Raw genomic sequence first — 14039 nt, 5'->3', positions numbered from 1 at the left:
CTTTTGCCATGGCTCAAGGCCTGTCTTCCCTGCAGGACAGCTGCCACCGCAAGGCCCCTGTGCCCTGCTCCGCAGGAAGGCCCTCAGGAAATGCCCTCTCCAGCAACGCTCCTGAGCCAGGCTGAGCTGCCAGCAGGAGCAAGGTGGGGTGAGAAGATGGTACCAGGGAGGGAAGGCGGCATCTGCAGGACGTGACCAGAGCGGGCTGTGGCCGGGCACTGGAGCCTTTGGGCAGGGCCTTGCCATAGGTGCTGACAGTGGGAGTAGCAAGGCCTGGCAGGAGACACTACCTGTGAATTTTCTGGGTCAGGGACGTGATGGAAATGACCCTTAGAAGAAGAGACCTATCTTGCATTTATGGAAAATAAATGTATGTATTTTTATTTATAAAAATAAAATTAAAAATATTTATATTTATTTATGAAATCCTTTCTTGCAGGAACAAGTCCTTCTCCCCACTGCTGTAACAGGTGGAGCTGGTGTCCTTTGTGCCAGGTGCACAGGAGATACCCTCCTCTTGCCCATCAGTGACCTGAGTGCAGTACCAACAAGGCCGATGGCTCTGCTCAGCCTCACCTGCGGTCTCTCTCTCCTCCCTCTTCCCTTTGACCCAGACCTTTATTCAAGCTCTGTCCTGGCCTTTATCCCTTTCCTCAGCTGGCTGGCAGGACTGTAAGCCTCCTGCTCCTTTGCAGGCTGGCTTATGACTGACCACGAACCCCCTTGATCCTGAGTGCAAGGAACCCACTGATGTGCCAGCCTCTCCTTGGGCGTGTCTGGACACTATGGCCCTGGTCAGGATTCAGTGAGCTCTGTTGGACCAGGTCACTGTGACTGGGTCTGCTCCTGATGTGGGGACTGACTGTCCTGCTTGATGCCAGTCCTGCTTCATCCATGAACTTGATGGTTGAGCTGGTCTCTGGGCTGCACCTGTCTCCTGTCTGTGGATGTTCCTTGCTCACTTACTGTGCGGAGGGATCCTTCTTCTTTTTCTTCCGTTTCATTTTCCCTGAAATATTTTGGCGTCTAATACCATCAGATGAAAGGAGCCTGTGTGGCTGAATGGCCATGTCATAAACAGGGAAATGAAAAGGCAGCGTTGCAGGGAACATAAGCAGTGTTCTCATTTCTTTAATTGAGAAGTTTTGCATGCAAGATGGGCTTGTTGGTAAACACATTACATGCACAAAGGGTGCCTCTGGGCCTGGGGCGGTCTGGAGCAGTATAAAAGCCAGTCCAGCTGCAGGTATCCTCATCCACTTCTCCTGCCTTCTCCTCCTTGGTGAACAAGGTGAGCTGCAAACACCTTTGCCTCACTCTCCTCTTTCTCTTCTTCTCCTCTTTGTCCCTTTGTCTCGGTGTAGCTTTTGTTGAGAGCCTTGCTCCTTCATCGTGCTCCCAGTGTCTCTGTCCACCTTACTGTCTGCTGCACTTCTCTCGGAGAAGATCCTGGGCTTTGTTTTCCAGGCTCCCTGTGGGCTCTGGGCTCTTGAACCTCTCTTCTCCCAAACGCAGGCTGTCCCTGCTCCCCAGCCTGTGGCGTTGCTCTTGCCGAGCAGGCTGTCAGGCTGCCCCTCTCATGCTGCGTGTGCTTTCCGTGCCCTCCCTCCCAGGTGCACCTCCGTCCCTCAGCCATGTCCTGCTACGATCTGTGCCGCCCCTGTGGCCCAACCCCGCTTGCCAACAGCTGCAACGAGCCCTGCGTCAGGCAGTGCCAGGACTCCCGCGTGGTGATCCAGCCCTCTCCCGTGGTGGTGACCCTGCCCGGACCCATCCTCAGCTCCTTCCCCCAGAACACCGCCGTGGGATCCAGCACCTCCGCTGCTGTGGGCAGCATCCTGAGTGAGGAGGGAGTGCCCATCAACTCCGGGGGCTTTAGCCTCTCTGGCCTTGGTGGCCGCTACACGAGCAGAAGATGCCTGCCCTGCTAAAGCCGGGCCGGACGTCCAGCGAGTGCATTGACCGGGAAGCCCAAAGCCAGGTGCCGGACTGAGGACGGAGCTGCTGGCCAGAGTTTCCAGATGGGCTGAGCACCCGCGTGCCCTCCTGCAAAGGAGGGAAGGAAGCCAGGTGCCATCCTGGGCTGTCTGGAAACACGGCCAGCTGGTGTTGTCATCTCCTTCTCCTCCCGCTTTCTTCTCCATTTCATGATGCCCTGATGCCTCGTGCTGTCCTGTGCCATGGGTTCATCCTGAAGCAAGCTGAGAGGGGTCCTGCTCATCACCCTCTCCCCATGTGTATCCATGACATGCGTCCCATTGCTGTGAGGGCATGCCTGGCTGTCACTGCCCTTGTAGCAGCCTGGACCGCGTCCCTTCCAACACACACTGCTTTGTTTCTCTCTTTAGACTCATTAAAGCTGATGCTGCATTGTAACTTGATGTCTCCTCATGTTCCTTCCCTCCTGGGATGCCCAGCCAAACTGTTCAGAGGGAGATGGGATGCTACACAGGGAAATGTGTGGCTGAAGGAATGTTGTGCATTTCTATTATTCCTGGGGGATTGGGGGTTGGTGTTTAGCTGAAATGGTCACTTGTATGGCGTAGAGGAATGAAGGCAGTGGGTTGATTGACATTGATAACATGTAGCTGTGGCCTTGCCTCAGAGGCAGGGGGTTGATTGTCCTGGATGGTGTGCAGCTGTAGCTTGTTCCCGCTAAGTGGTTAAGTAGCCCTGAGGAGTGTGTGGTCAGGTGTAGGAGTTTCAGTGTTGTTTGACCTCTGGTGGAAGGTGCTGCTGAACAGGTAGTAGAGCCTGACCCAGGGGTCCTCAAACTTTTTAAACAGGGCCTGGTATGTGGATTAAGTAGTAGGAAGTCATCTGTGGCTGCTTGGTTTCCCCCCAACTCCTGGTGGTGGAATTCTGTAAATACCGGGGGCTGGACTGAGGGCCCTGGGGGGCTGTATCTGGCCCACGGACCTTAGTTTGAGGACCCTTGATCTAACCAATGGTAAAGCTTTGTTGCAGCACAAACAAACTATTAGGCTGCCACAAGGCTTTACTGTGGGTTAGATTCTACTGTCTGTGCTGTATCTCCTTCCTCCAGAGGTCAGACCACGCTGCTCCTTCTCCATTTAACCCCCTCTCCCACAGTTGTATGGGACTCGTTTTATATGCGGTATGTCCTTCCTGAGGCCACCCACATCACTTGGTCCTGAACACCATACCTTTGTGGCTAATGGCATATCCCTTGCCGTGTTTTCAATAGCTCCAAGAGGTGCTTGATGTGTGCCAGATGCCAATGGAATTGTGAACCTTCACTTCTGCCCACAGGCCACCTCTTTGTGCCCACCAGGCCGTTTTTCTCAAGTACTCAGCAACACTGGCACAGCGCCACAGTCCCTGCTTGGGAGGCCACGTGGCCTGTGGGCCATGACAGTGAAGTGTGGGCATTTAGCAAGTCCCTCTCGTTCCCTTGCACAGCAGGGGAAGGAAAGAAGGCACCCTCCACGATGCAGCCATTGTCTCTTCCTGCCCTTCTGCCCTGAATTGCAAGACCTCAGATGTCAGGGAGGAAAGTGACTTTGCTGGTACATGGAGGCGGCGTGTAGTTGGTGGGGCCTACTCCACCGGGATGTGGTGGTTGCTCCTGCCACAGGAGATGTGGGAGAGGACAACTGCCTCTGCCTTGCTCCAGCGTGCTCTAGTCCTCCACAACTGGTGTTTTTATCCCGTGCCCCTGTCCTGTTTCAGGTGGAGAGAGGGGCACCTCCTGTTCTGTCCCATACGCTGCGTGAACCCCTACAGTGCCTTTTGCCATGGCTCAAGGCCTGTCTTCCCTGCAGGACAGCTGCCACCGCAAGGCCCCTGTGCCCTGCTCCGCAGGAAGGCCCTCAGGAAATGCCCTCTCCAGCAACGCTCCTGAGCCAGGCTGAGCTGCCAGCAGGAGCAAGGTGGGGTGAGAAGATGGTACCAGGGAGGGAAGGCGGCATCTGCAGGACGTGACCAGAGCGGGCTGTGGCCGGGCACTGGAGCCTTTGGGCAGGGCCTTGCCATAGGTGCTGACAGTGGGAGTAGCAAGGCCTGGCAGGAGACACTACCTGTGAATTTTCTGGGTCAGGGACGTGATGGAAATGACCCTTAGAAGAAGAGACCTATCTTGCATTTATGGAAAATAAGTGTATGTATTTTTATTTATAAAAATAAAATTAAAAATATTTATATTTATTTATGAAATCCTTTCTTGCAGGAACAAGTCCTTCTCCCCACTGCTGTGACAGGTGGAGCTGGTGTCCTTTGTGCCAGGTGCACAGGAGATACCCTCCTCTTGCCCATCAGTGACCTGAGTGCAGTACCAACAAGGCCGATGGCTCTGCTCAGCCTCACCTGCGGTCTCTCTCTCCTCCCTCTTCCCTTTGACCCAGACCTTTATTCAAGCTCTGTCCTGGCCTTTATCCCTTTCCTCAGCTGGCTGGCAGGACTGTAAGCCTCCTGCTCCTTTGCAGGCTGGCTTATGACTGACCACGAACCCCCTTGATCCTGAGTGCAAGGAACCCACTGATGTGCCAGCCTCTCCTTGGGCGTGTCTGGACACTATGGCCCTGGTCAGGATTCAGTGAGCTCTGTTGGACCAGGTCACTGTGACTGGGTCTGCTCCTGATGTGGGGACTGACTGTCCTGCTTGATGCCAGTCCTGCTTCATCCATGAACTTGATGGTTGAGCTGGTCTCTGGGCTGCACCTGTCTCCTGTCTGTGGATGTTCCTTGCTCACTTACTGTGCGGAGGGATCCTTCTTTTTCTTCCGTTTCATTTTCCCTGAAATGTTTTGGCGTCTAATACCATCAGATGAAAGGAGCCTGTGTGGCTGAATGGCCATGTCATAAACAGGGAAATGAAAAGGCAGCGTTGCAGGGAACATAAGCAGTGTTCTCATTTCTTTAATTGAGAAGTTTTGCATGCAAGATGGGCTTGTTGGTAAACACATTACATGCACAAAGGGTGCCTCTGGGCCTGGGGCGGTCTGGAGCAGTATAAAAGCCAGTCCAGCTGCAGGTATCCTCATCCACTTCTCCTGCCTTCTCCTCCTTGGTGAACAAGGTGAGCTGCAAACACCTTTGCCTCACTCTCCTCTTTCTCTTCTTCTCCTCTTTGTCCCTTTGTCTCGGTGTAGCTTTTGTTGAGAGCCTTGCTCCTTCATCGTGCTCCCAGTGTCTCTGTCCACCTTACTGTCTGCTGCACTTCTCTCGGAGAAGATCCTGGGCTTTGTTTTCCAGGCTCCCTGTGGGCTCTGGGCTCTTGAACCTCTCTTCTCCCAAACGCAGGCTGTCCCTGCTCCCCAGCCTGTGGCGTTGCTCTTGCCGAGCAGGCTGTCAGGCTGCCCCTCTCATGCTGCGTGTGCTTTCCGTGCCCTCCCTCCCAGGTGCACCTCCGTCCCTCAGCCATGTCCTGCTACGATCTGTGCCGCCCCTGTGGCCCAACCCCGCTTGCCAACAGCTGCAACGAGCCCTGCGTCAGGCAGTGCCAGGACTCCCGCGTGGTGATCCAGCCCTCTCCCGTGGTGGTGACCCTGCCCGGACCCATCCTCAGCTCCTTCCCCCAGAACACCGCCGTGGGATCCTCAGCATCCGCTGCTGTGGGCAGCATCCTGAGTGAGGAGGGAGTGCCCATCAACTCCGGGGGCTTTAGCCTCTCTGGCCTTGGTGGCCGCTACACGAGCAGAAGATGCCTGCCCTGCTAAAGCCGGGCCGGACGTCCAGCGAGTGCATTGACCGGGAAGCCCAAAGCCAGGTGCCGGACTGAGGACGGAGCGGCTGGCCAGAGTTTCCAGATGGGCTGAGCACCCGCGTGCCCTCCTGCAAAGGAGGAATTATGGTTCTATCTGGACACATGGCCATATTTTCTTGTTATTGAAATTCCTACTTTTGATGACTTTCCTTTCATCTGTGATTTTAATCTCACATTGTCTTGGTATAATGGTGTACTTTTAAATGATCAGTAGAGGGGTTTATTCAGGAATTAAGGAATAGTGGAATCTTGCTTGCTGTCTTTTAGTTGGAATGGTTTACATGGCTTCTTTCATTTATTTTTATATATATATATATATATTCCGGGTTTTTTTTGGCGGAATGCTACTTGTCTATCATTAAACTGATGCTGCATAAAAATTTCAGTTTAAGTGTGGTTTTCTTCTCACTTTTTCATTCCCTCAAGGTGGAATTTTTCACTATATGGAAAAAATCTATGCAGACTACCTTCTCAATGGAAAATGCGAATTGAATATTTACCTCAGTCTATATAATAAGAATAATATCATTGTTCACGCTCTGGTGAAGCATTGAAATGTTTTACATATATATATATATCTTTTGCTAGGGTTTTTTTCCAAATTTTTTTGCACTTCTGTTTTTAAAAGTAAAATTGTGCTATTTCAGGTTTAGAGCTTATCACTGAATTGACATCTTTTAAACTCTGAGAATTTGAAAATGCATAATAATTGTTTCAGAAGTAATATTTGGGTGTATATTTTTGGTTAGATTGAATGCTACCAGACTTTGATGTTTAAACCATTATACACTTTTAGTGCTCTTCACTCAAGACTTTAAAGGTGATGTGAGTGTTCAAACCTTATTAGAGTAATAAGACTCTTTATATTATTGTATCATTAATAAATTTTTATGATGGGCTTTGAGGTCCTCTCTTTCAAGCCTGAAACAAAATCTGAGAAGTATTATTCCTTAGCTAATCCACACAAGGACTCATAATATAGAGGAAAAATTATGTGAGTGAAAAACTAGACGAATGGCCATAGGTATTTCCCTTAAGATCAGTTTGGTTTTAATCCTGTTGCTCACCATCTGGGAATTTTCTCAAAGGTGTTAAAATTCAGCACATTGTGTGCAAGTAAGAGTCATTAAAGAACAATAAAGAATACCTTTGTCATTAGGCACATAGACTTTGAGAAAATTATCCAAGTTTTTTATTGTATCAACTCCTTTGCTCTCCCCCTGGAGCTACTTGGGATCCTGCAGGACACAGCAGAGGAAAGCAGTAAGAATGAGAGTTGTGTAATTAAAGTTTCATAGTGCTGAGACAGAAATAGTGGAGGAACCAGTGGGAAGATACCGGCATTCAAGTTCAGTGTGGGAACCAGTCCAAATGTCCACACAGTATGGGAAAAGATGTAGGTTTATTTTTTTCCCCCCCGAATGTTTTACACTTATGTTCTCTTTACTTAAGAATTACTTGCATACAAATTTTCTAGACGAGGGTAAAATATAGTTTAGAGATAAGATAGTATATGCCCCCTTTTAGGTTGTGGCTTGAGGCAGCAAAAAAGTATGAAAGATGGGAAATCCATAGGTATGAAACTGAGTAGAGTCTTTACTTAAATATTGGTTTCTATGAGCGTATTTTCTAAACAAATAATACAAAGGACTGCAATGCATGCACAAGCATATAGTGCCCTGTTGACAGAATTGGTATGACTGAAGTAATCAGTTATTCGCTCAGATCTATGAGGGATCACTGATTTCACTCTGATGTACATCAAAGAATGGCTTCATTCTTGGTGGCAGGAAGGCAACTTTCTATAATGCAAACGGACATGTAGCCTAAAGAGTACAGCAATGAATTTCAGGAGGATGAAATATCCCATTAAGTGGCCTATGTACAACAACAGCATGTCCTGAAAGGTACATTTTGTGTTGCTTGTTGTGAATGAAGAAGCTTGGAGAACTACTCTCTGCCATAAGCCCCTAAATCTAGGCTTGCTGATTTAAAAGAAGAAAAGCAAGCAGTGTCCTGGCACTAGCCATCTTCAGACAGCATGGCATCATGCTGTGTTTGTGCATGATGTTGAAGCCTTTACTAAATCATTAGCGTTAGAGCTCCTGAAGAATGTGAACATAAATTTGAAAGCCATGTTTGTACTTTAAGACTGAAGAAATTGGTACAATAACTATGCATATGGATGTTTATGAATGTATGAGACAATTGAGACATCCTTTTTTGCATGAGTTAGTTCCCACACATATTTTTGCAGTTGGAACCTTTTCTTGATAATGAAATTGTTTTGCTTTTGTTTTCCAGTCTGCGTTCAGCCTGGCATTGCATGAGAAGCATACTCTACCCATAAAAAAATCTTTCATCTTCACAAATTATGGGTACTTTTAATTTATGGTACTTTTATACTGACTGTGAGTGTCAACATGAAATTACTGCATGCTCAGTCTAATAAAGACTTTTTTCCAGCTCCTCAGCAATTTGTTAGCTTGTGGGTGTCTCAGGAGCACAATCTAAGATTACATTCAAGACATTTTCTAAAACTCTTTGTGTGCAATTTCCTGTCTGACCCACTTAAGAACAATTGCCGGTTAACTTGTTCACCATCTTTTAAAAAAATCTCTGAGGAGATCTCCAAGGAGGACTTCAAGCCTCTTGGATGAGTTCTTTGAGGCAGTCAGACTAATCTGGAGCTGAGCCATGGTCAGGAGACAGTTCAGGAGTCTTTTTGGAAATACTGCAGTGATCTCTGATGAGTTTGGTTTTAAAATACGAGGTACTATACCAGATAGAAGCTCTCATGTTAATAAAAGGAAGCAGAAGTGTTGAAAACTGTGGCTATTGTTACAAGTGTACAGGAAAATAAATTCCCCAGGTTGCCAGCAAGCACCTGATGCTACAGAAGAATTTGTATTTCAAAAATGTACATGTTTACATGTTTATGGGTTGGTAGCACTGTTTAGGTCTGGAAAGGAAGGGAAATACTTCAGAGTGTACATGGGTTCCTTTAGATAATTTTATTGAAGTATGAAAATCTGTGTAAAACTTTATAAAAGGCTGATTTTTATTTTTGTTTTTAAATTGTTCAAGGCTGGTTTCCATAGTCTGTTAAAATACAAATGGCTTCACTTTGTGAATGTATAAACCTATGTGTGGGCTTACAGATGGCAAAGAATGATCTTGGTTCAGAGGTTTTAGAGACATCCCATCGGGTGGATGATGAGGGCATTAAAACCTCGTTATATATCATGAACAGTTTGATAACTTAATTCTGTGAATCAGCACATTGTTAATGAAAATTGTGAAGGACTTTAATGCCTTTCTTCTTTAGGAAACTAAGACAAGAACTTTTGTTTCCCAGATCTCTATGAATCCTCATGCACACTATTTAATACCTCTTCTCCAAGGAGAAGTTCAAACCCTGCAGCTTGTACAGGAGAGAGACTGCACAGTGAAGTTAAAAAACATATTAAAATTTTGTATATATATTCCACTTACCCAATGAACTTCCATCAGTCTGCAGTGTAAATGAGGGAAGCAAGGGAAAAAAATACAATGGCAAATAGCCCTTTGTGTGGTTTTTTCCTCCAATGACTCCACACTTAAGCTTGTGCAAGGGCAATACCTCAAAATAGTTTAAAATCCGTGTGTTTCCTCAAGATGACGTGTGAAGTGCTATTCATGTTTGTGGTCTGAGATGGTACAGAAGGGAGTTACAGGTTCCCTTTGTAAAAGAACTGATAATTCACATTTCACTGTCCTTGTGTGCTAGCAGCTGTGCCTCAGCCTGTGTTACTGCAGTAGTAGTGTGCTACTATCCAAATCTGGTATGATAGAATACTTTTTTTTTTTTCTCAATTTCACAAAGGGCTGTAATTCTCTCTCATCAGATTCAGTAGGATTTCAGGTGTGCACATGCTCGGGTTTTTTTTGCAGGGCCTTCACAAAACACAGGAGTTCAGTCTAGATTGTTCTTATGCTTGGCTGGAATCACAACTTTGTAAACACTGGTGGAGACCGGAATTTACTAAGGATTTACACTCAAATTTTTAATAAAAGAACAACTTTGAATGATGAATTGTATATTGTATACATTCTTCTTAGTATTTTTCCTAATGACTAAAGTGAAACATACACTGGAGCATAAATTTTTTTGTGACTGAAAGGTGGCACTGAAATAAATTTGGTCCATAATACCAGAAGATGAGAGCAACTTGTATGACGGAATATGTCTGTCAGGAGATAAGGAAATCAAAACAAAGTAATAAACAGTGAGGAAAAGACATTTAATCAGTTGGAAGCATTTTGCATTCAGGACATACTCGTTGGTAAATAATTTCATGCACAAAGGATGTCTGTGGTCCTCAGGCCATCTGAGATGCAGTATAAAAGCTAACTCAACTCAAGGTCCTTCCTACCACTTCTCTTACCTTTTTCCTCTTTTGTGAACAAGGTTAGTTCGAATCTACTTCTCTTTTTCTATTTGCTGTATTCTTGCCTTCGTACAATTTGATTGCTGTTCTTTTTCCTCCACAGTGTTCTCTAGTTGCTGGATTGTTCTGGGGGAAGAATTTTTCTTTTTAAAAAGTAGATTTTTTGCTGTTAGAATTGCAGGTATTTCTGGAGTCCTGAGTTGGCTATATAGATCCTTGAAATGGTGATATAAATTTATTCAAATGTGGGCTTTCAGACATGCTAAGTGACTTAGCAAATCCTAATAACAATAAAGATTTACAAAGTGAATGAGTAGAATACCTGTGCAAGGGGGTTGGAACTAGGTGATTTTTAAAGGTCCCTTCTAACTCAAACCATTCTATGATTCTGTTATTAGAGATTTATGTGCTCAGTCATCTTTCAAGTAGCAATGTGCATTTTATATCTTTAAGGGTCTTATCCATCACCTGTAATGCCTGAAATTTCAGCTGGTTTGATATGAAAACAACAGTGTTTGTAAAGGATGTGGATGCATTTATCTTCAGAAATGTCATCTAGAAAAATTTCTTTGTTGTTTCTTTCATGGGAAGCTTCTCCAGTGTTCCCATTTTTGTTATGATGAATCTATTACTGGGCACAGTGGGGAAGAAAAGGGTAAAATGAACCAGATTCTAAAAGAAACAGCTGGAGAGCAAGGAAGCTAGGAAGGTTCAAAGCAGAGGTTTGTGGGTTTTAAATATCAATTATGTCGTACCATAAGTTTATGAGCTCTAACTACCACATTCCAAACAAAGAGAAAACAAAGCTGAGCACTGAGTTTAGAAGGAATAGTCATACTGAGTTCAGCAAGGATATTGGCTCTAATCACTTATCCTCAACGTCCTTCTGCTATAGTAATCAATGTGGACTTCAATATGATAGACGTCATCAAAAAGTTCTGCTGGGTATCTAATAGTTGCTGAATTTTGAAATTATGTTATAGAGTGCAAGGATATCTCCTGCAGGTTTAGAGAAGTGGTTTCAGAGACTGAGGACAAGGGGAAAGAACACCAAAACCAGAGGAGAGCTGAGCGTCTATCCAACTGAGATGGGCATAGCAAACAGTGAACTTGGTTTTTATTGGTGTGTTGGAAGCAGACACAGGGAATATGCAGGGAACTCCTGGCTTTCTCATAGATGGCACATCTGTGGACAGCTTGTCTGGGAAAGATTTCCAAAGACCTCAACTTCAAGTATGCTTAATTGTATTGAAATTTGTACCTCTTCATAGGTGACCATGGTAGCTGGAAAATAATTAATTTCATTTTCCAGCTGTCTGTTGAACTCCATCCATAAGTACATTTGTGGCTATGTATTACTCATAATTACTACTTCTACAATGCTCTGAATACCTGGAACTGGATCTCAGTAGTGTTTTTCCAGACATACAGCCAATCAAAAGACTAAAATTAAAGGAATGATACAGGTATGCATCCTTTTGTTGTGCTGCCAGCTATTCCACTGGATAGCCAAACAGCCAAGAGAGGAGTATTTCAGCCTCCATTTTCTTGGAGCATGTTTCACATTTTGGTTTTCTGCTCAACTCCCTTCCCACTCAACTCCTAAAAGGACTCCTGGAAAGCTCCTGTTGTCCTGTTATCTGAGCTGCATAAATTTAGGTGCAATACAACTAGATTGCATTCACTTCTGATCCTGTATTTCAGACTTATCTCCATCCTGCAGACATGTCCTGCTATGAGCGGTGTCCACCCACCTCCTGTGGCCCAACCCCGCTTGCCAACAGCTGCAACGAGCCCTGCGTCAGGCAGTGCCAGGACTCAACGGTGGTGATCCAGCCCTCTCCCGTGGTGGTGACCCTGCCCGGACCCATCCTCAGCTCCTTCCCCCAGAACACCGCCGTGGGATCCTCAGCATCTGCAGCTGTCGGGAGCGCTCTCAGTGCTGGAGGGGTCCCCATCTCCTCCGGCAGCTCCTTGGGGTTTGGGAGCTTTGGCTATCCAGGCCTGGGCAGTGGGTACAGCCGACCCTACCGTCGCTACAACACCTACCGCAGTGGCTTCTAGGGGCCATGTTAAAGCATGAGGAGCAAGCAGAAAGAAATGACCAGGAACACTGAAGCATGACCCCATGCAAGACTCAGCTCATGGCCGTGGTTTCCAGATGACACCCACAACTCCACCTGAAGTTAACGGAGCTGTGGGACTTAATGATTCCCTAAAATGAGGCCCCTACTCTTCTTACACTACTTTATATTTCTAATCAAGTATGTAGTTCTGCTGTGCATCACTGTATTTGATACTGCCTGGTGTAAAACTTATAACTTGAACTGTAGATGGGACTTGATTGTCAAGGTGCAATGCTACACTGAAAGATGAACTCTGTCTGGAATACATCACCATGAGATGTGCCATTCTTCCCATATTGAAACCTGTTGCTTTGCGGTATTTTAATCCACTCTTTGGTATTATTAAATATATGCTTTTATTGTGTCTGCAGTCTTCTGTTATTTTTCCTTCCCCTCCTACATCCCTTTGAAACTTGTTCTGGGTGAAATTCATCACTGCGTAGATCTCTACCAGGCAGAGACATGATATGAATACTACTGGGGCCACTAATAAGAGGAGACCACATGCTTATAGCTCAAGATCAAGAAAATATTTAATTTTGCAGCTGAAATGCATGTTGATTCCACACTGACTCATCATAACACTTGGCTTTCTGCATCTCTGCCAAGAAATTATTGTCAAGGCTGGGAGCATTTTATGATCTAACAGAATAACAGGGTATCTAATCTAGCATACAATGATATTTGTTTTAAGGAATCCTGTTGTGATTCGCACTCTCAATAACTTTGGCCTGGAGCTGCAGGGTGCAAAGAAAGATTTACATTCTTTTACCATCAACTCACTGCTTGAACACTTGGGTTTGTGAAGTAAAACATGAACAGCAGCAGAATTCTCGAAGGAGGTATACATAGCTTTTTGTCACAGGGGGCAAAACTGTTTAATCAATTTACTTGCTATTTACTGTATAAACACTGTGTTTTAGGACTCCTTATAAAAACCTAGCTGTCTTGACTGTTCTGGCTGCAGCCCTACAGAGTTCCAACAAAAAGCTTATTTCAAAGAATGAAGTGTGCTAACATAAAATAAATGTAGGAAACTTTTAGGCCTTAAAGCCTTTAGAAATCCTTGCAATTGTTTCCCCTAAAGGTAAGGGCCTGAGATTTAAGCAAGATTTGCAACAGCCACTGAAGCTAGATTTTGGGGAAAAATTGAAGAGATTCTCATGTTGTGAAGGGCTGAGGCATTCAAATAATTCTAATTCCATAAATTCAGTTGCAGCTGGTTAAATTGTCCCCAATAGTTAAAAGTGTTGCCAGTAGTTAAATTGCTTATGGTTTATGTACCAGTCTAGTCTCATCCTGGCATCAGATGAAAAGCCTTCCTCAAAGCTTCTTTCATCTCAAAGACCTGCGGATCATTTGAATGCCTTGCACTATTACACTCAAGCCTCTGAAGTCAACATAAAGACTATACAAATTTCAATTCACGTACATAATTTGTCAGCTCTTCGGCAATTTGGTAGTTCACCAGCCTGCCATGGGAACACTGTTGTTAGACAAAAGGTTTTAATTGAGTGCGTAGAATGTGAAATTCCATTACCAATCCAGAAGTGAGAGCTGTTACGTCCTGGTTCACCAGCCTTAACAATCCCAAAAAGCGAGATCCAAAGGCTCTCAACCTTTGGGGTGAACTCTAGGTGTTAATTAGACTAAACTGGCAGAATATCAATGAAAACATTTCCAGGCTGTTAATGAGTCTGTTTCTAAAACATTGTATACCCTCCAAGAAATGTTGTTTATATCCCTAGAGGGAAGTGA

At 45.4% G+C, this 14039-nt stretch overlaps 2 protein-coding genes and 1 pseudogene across 2 annotated transcripts; all 3 read left to right on the top strand.

The window, feature by feature from the left end:
• The first annotated feature begins 1181 nt into the window (after positions 1 to 1181).
• Positions 1182 to 2165, top strand: LOC129734267 (feather beta keratin-like; annotated as a pseudogene).
• A 2763-nt stretch (positions 2166 to 4928) lies between these two features.
• On the top strand, positions 4929 to 5678 carry LOC102059384 (feather beta keratin). The gene is given in 3 exon segments (XM_055697062.1): positions 4929 to 4994; positions 4996 to 5034; positions 5358 to 5678. Coding segments are annotated over 3 exon segments (426 nt in total).
• Positions 5679 to 11880: 6202 nt separating this feature from the next.
• On the top strand, positions 11881 to 12219 carry LOC102060229 (feather keratin 4-like). Its single transcript, XM_005433298.2, has one exon. The coding sequence runs from the start codon at positions 11881 to 11883 to the stop codon at positions 12217 to 12219; it is 339 nt and encodes a 112-aa protein (XP_005433355.1).
• The last annotated feature ends 1820 nt before the right edge of the window (positions 12220 to 14039 follow it).

This window comes from Falco cherrug, chromosome 19 (assembly GCF_023634085.1).
Source record: "Falco cherrug isolate bFalChe1 chromosome 19, bFalChe1.pri, whole genome shotgun sequence".
In the NCBI taxonomy this organism is placed as follows: domain Eukaryota; kingdom Metazoa; phylum Chordata; class Aves; order Falconiformes; family Falconidae; genus Falco; species Falco cherrug.
This window is presented reverse-complemented; position numbering and strand designations above follow the sequence as displayed.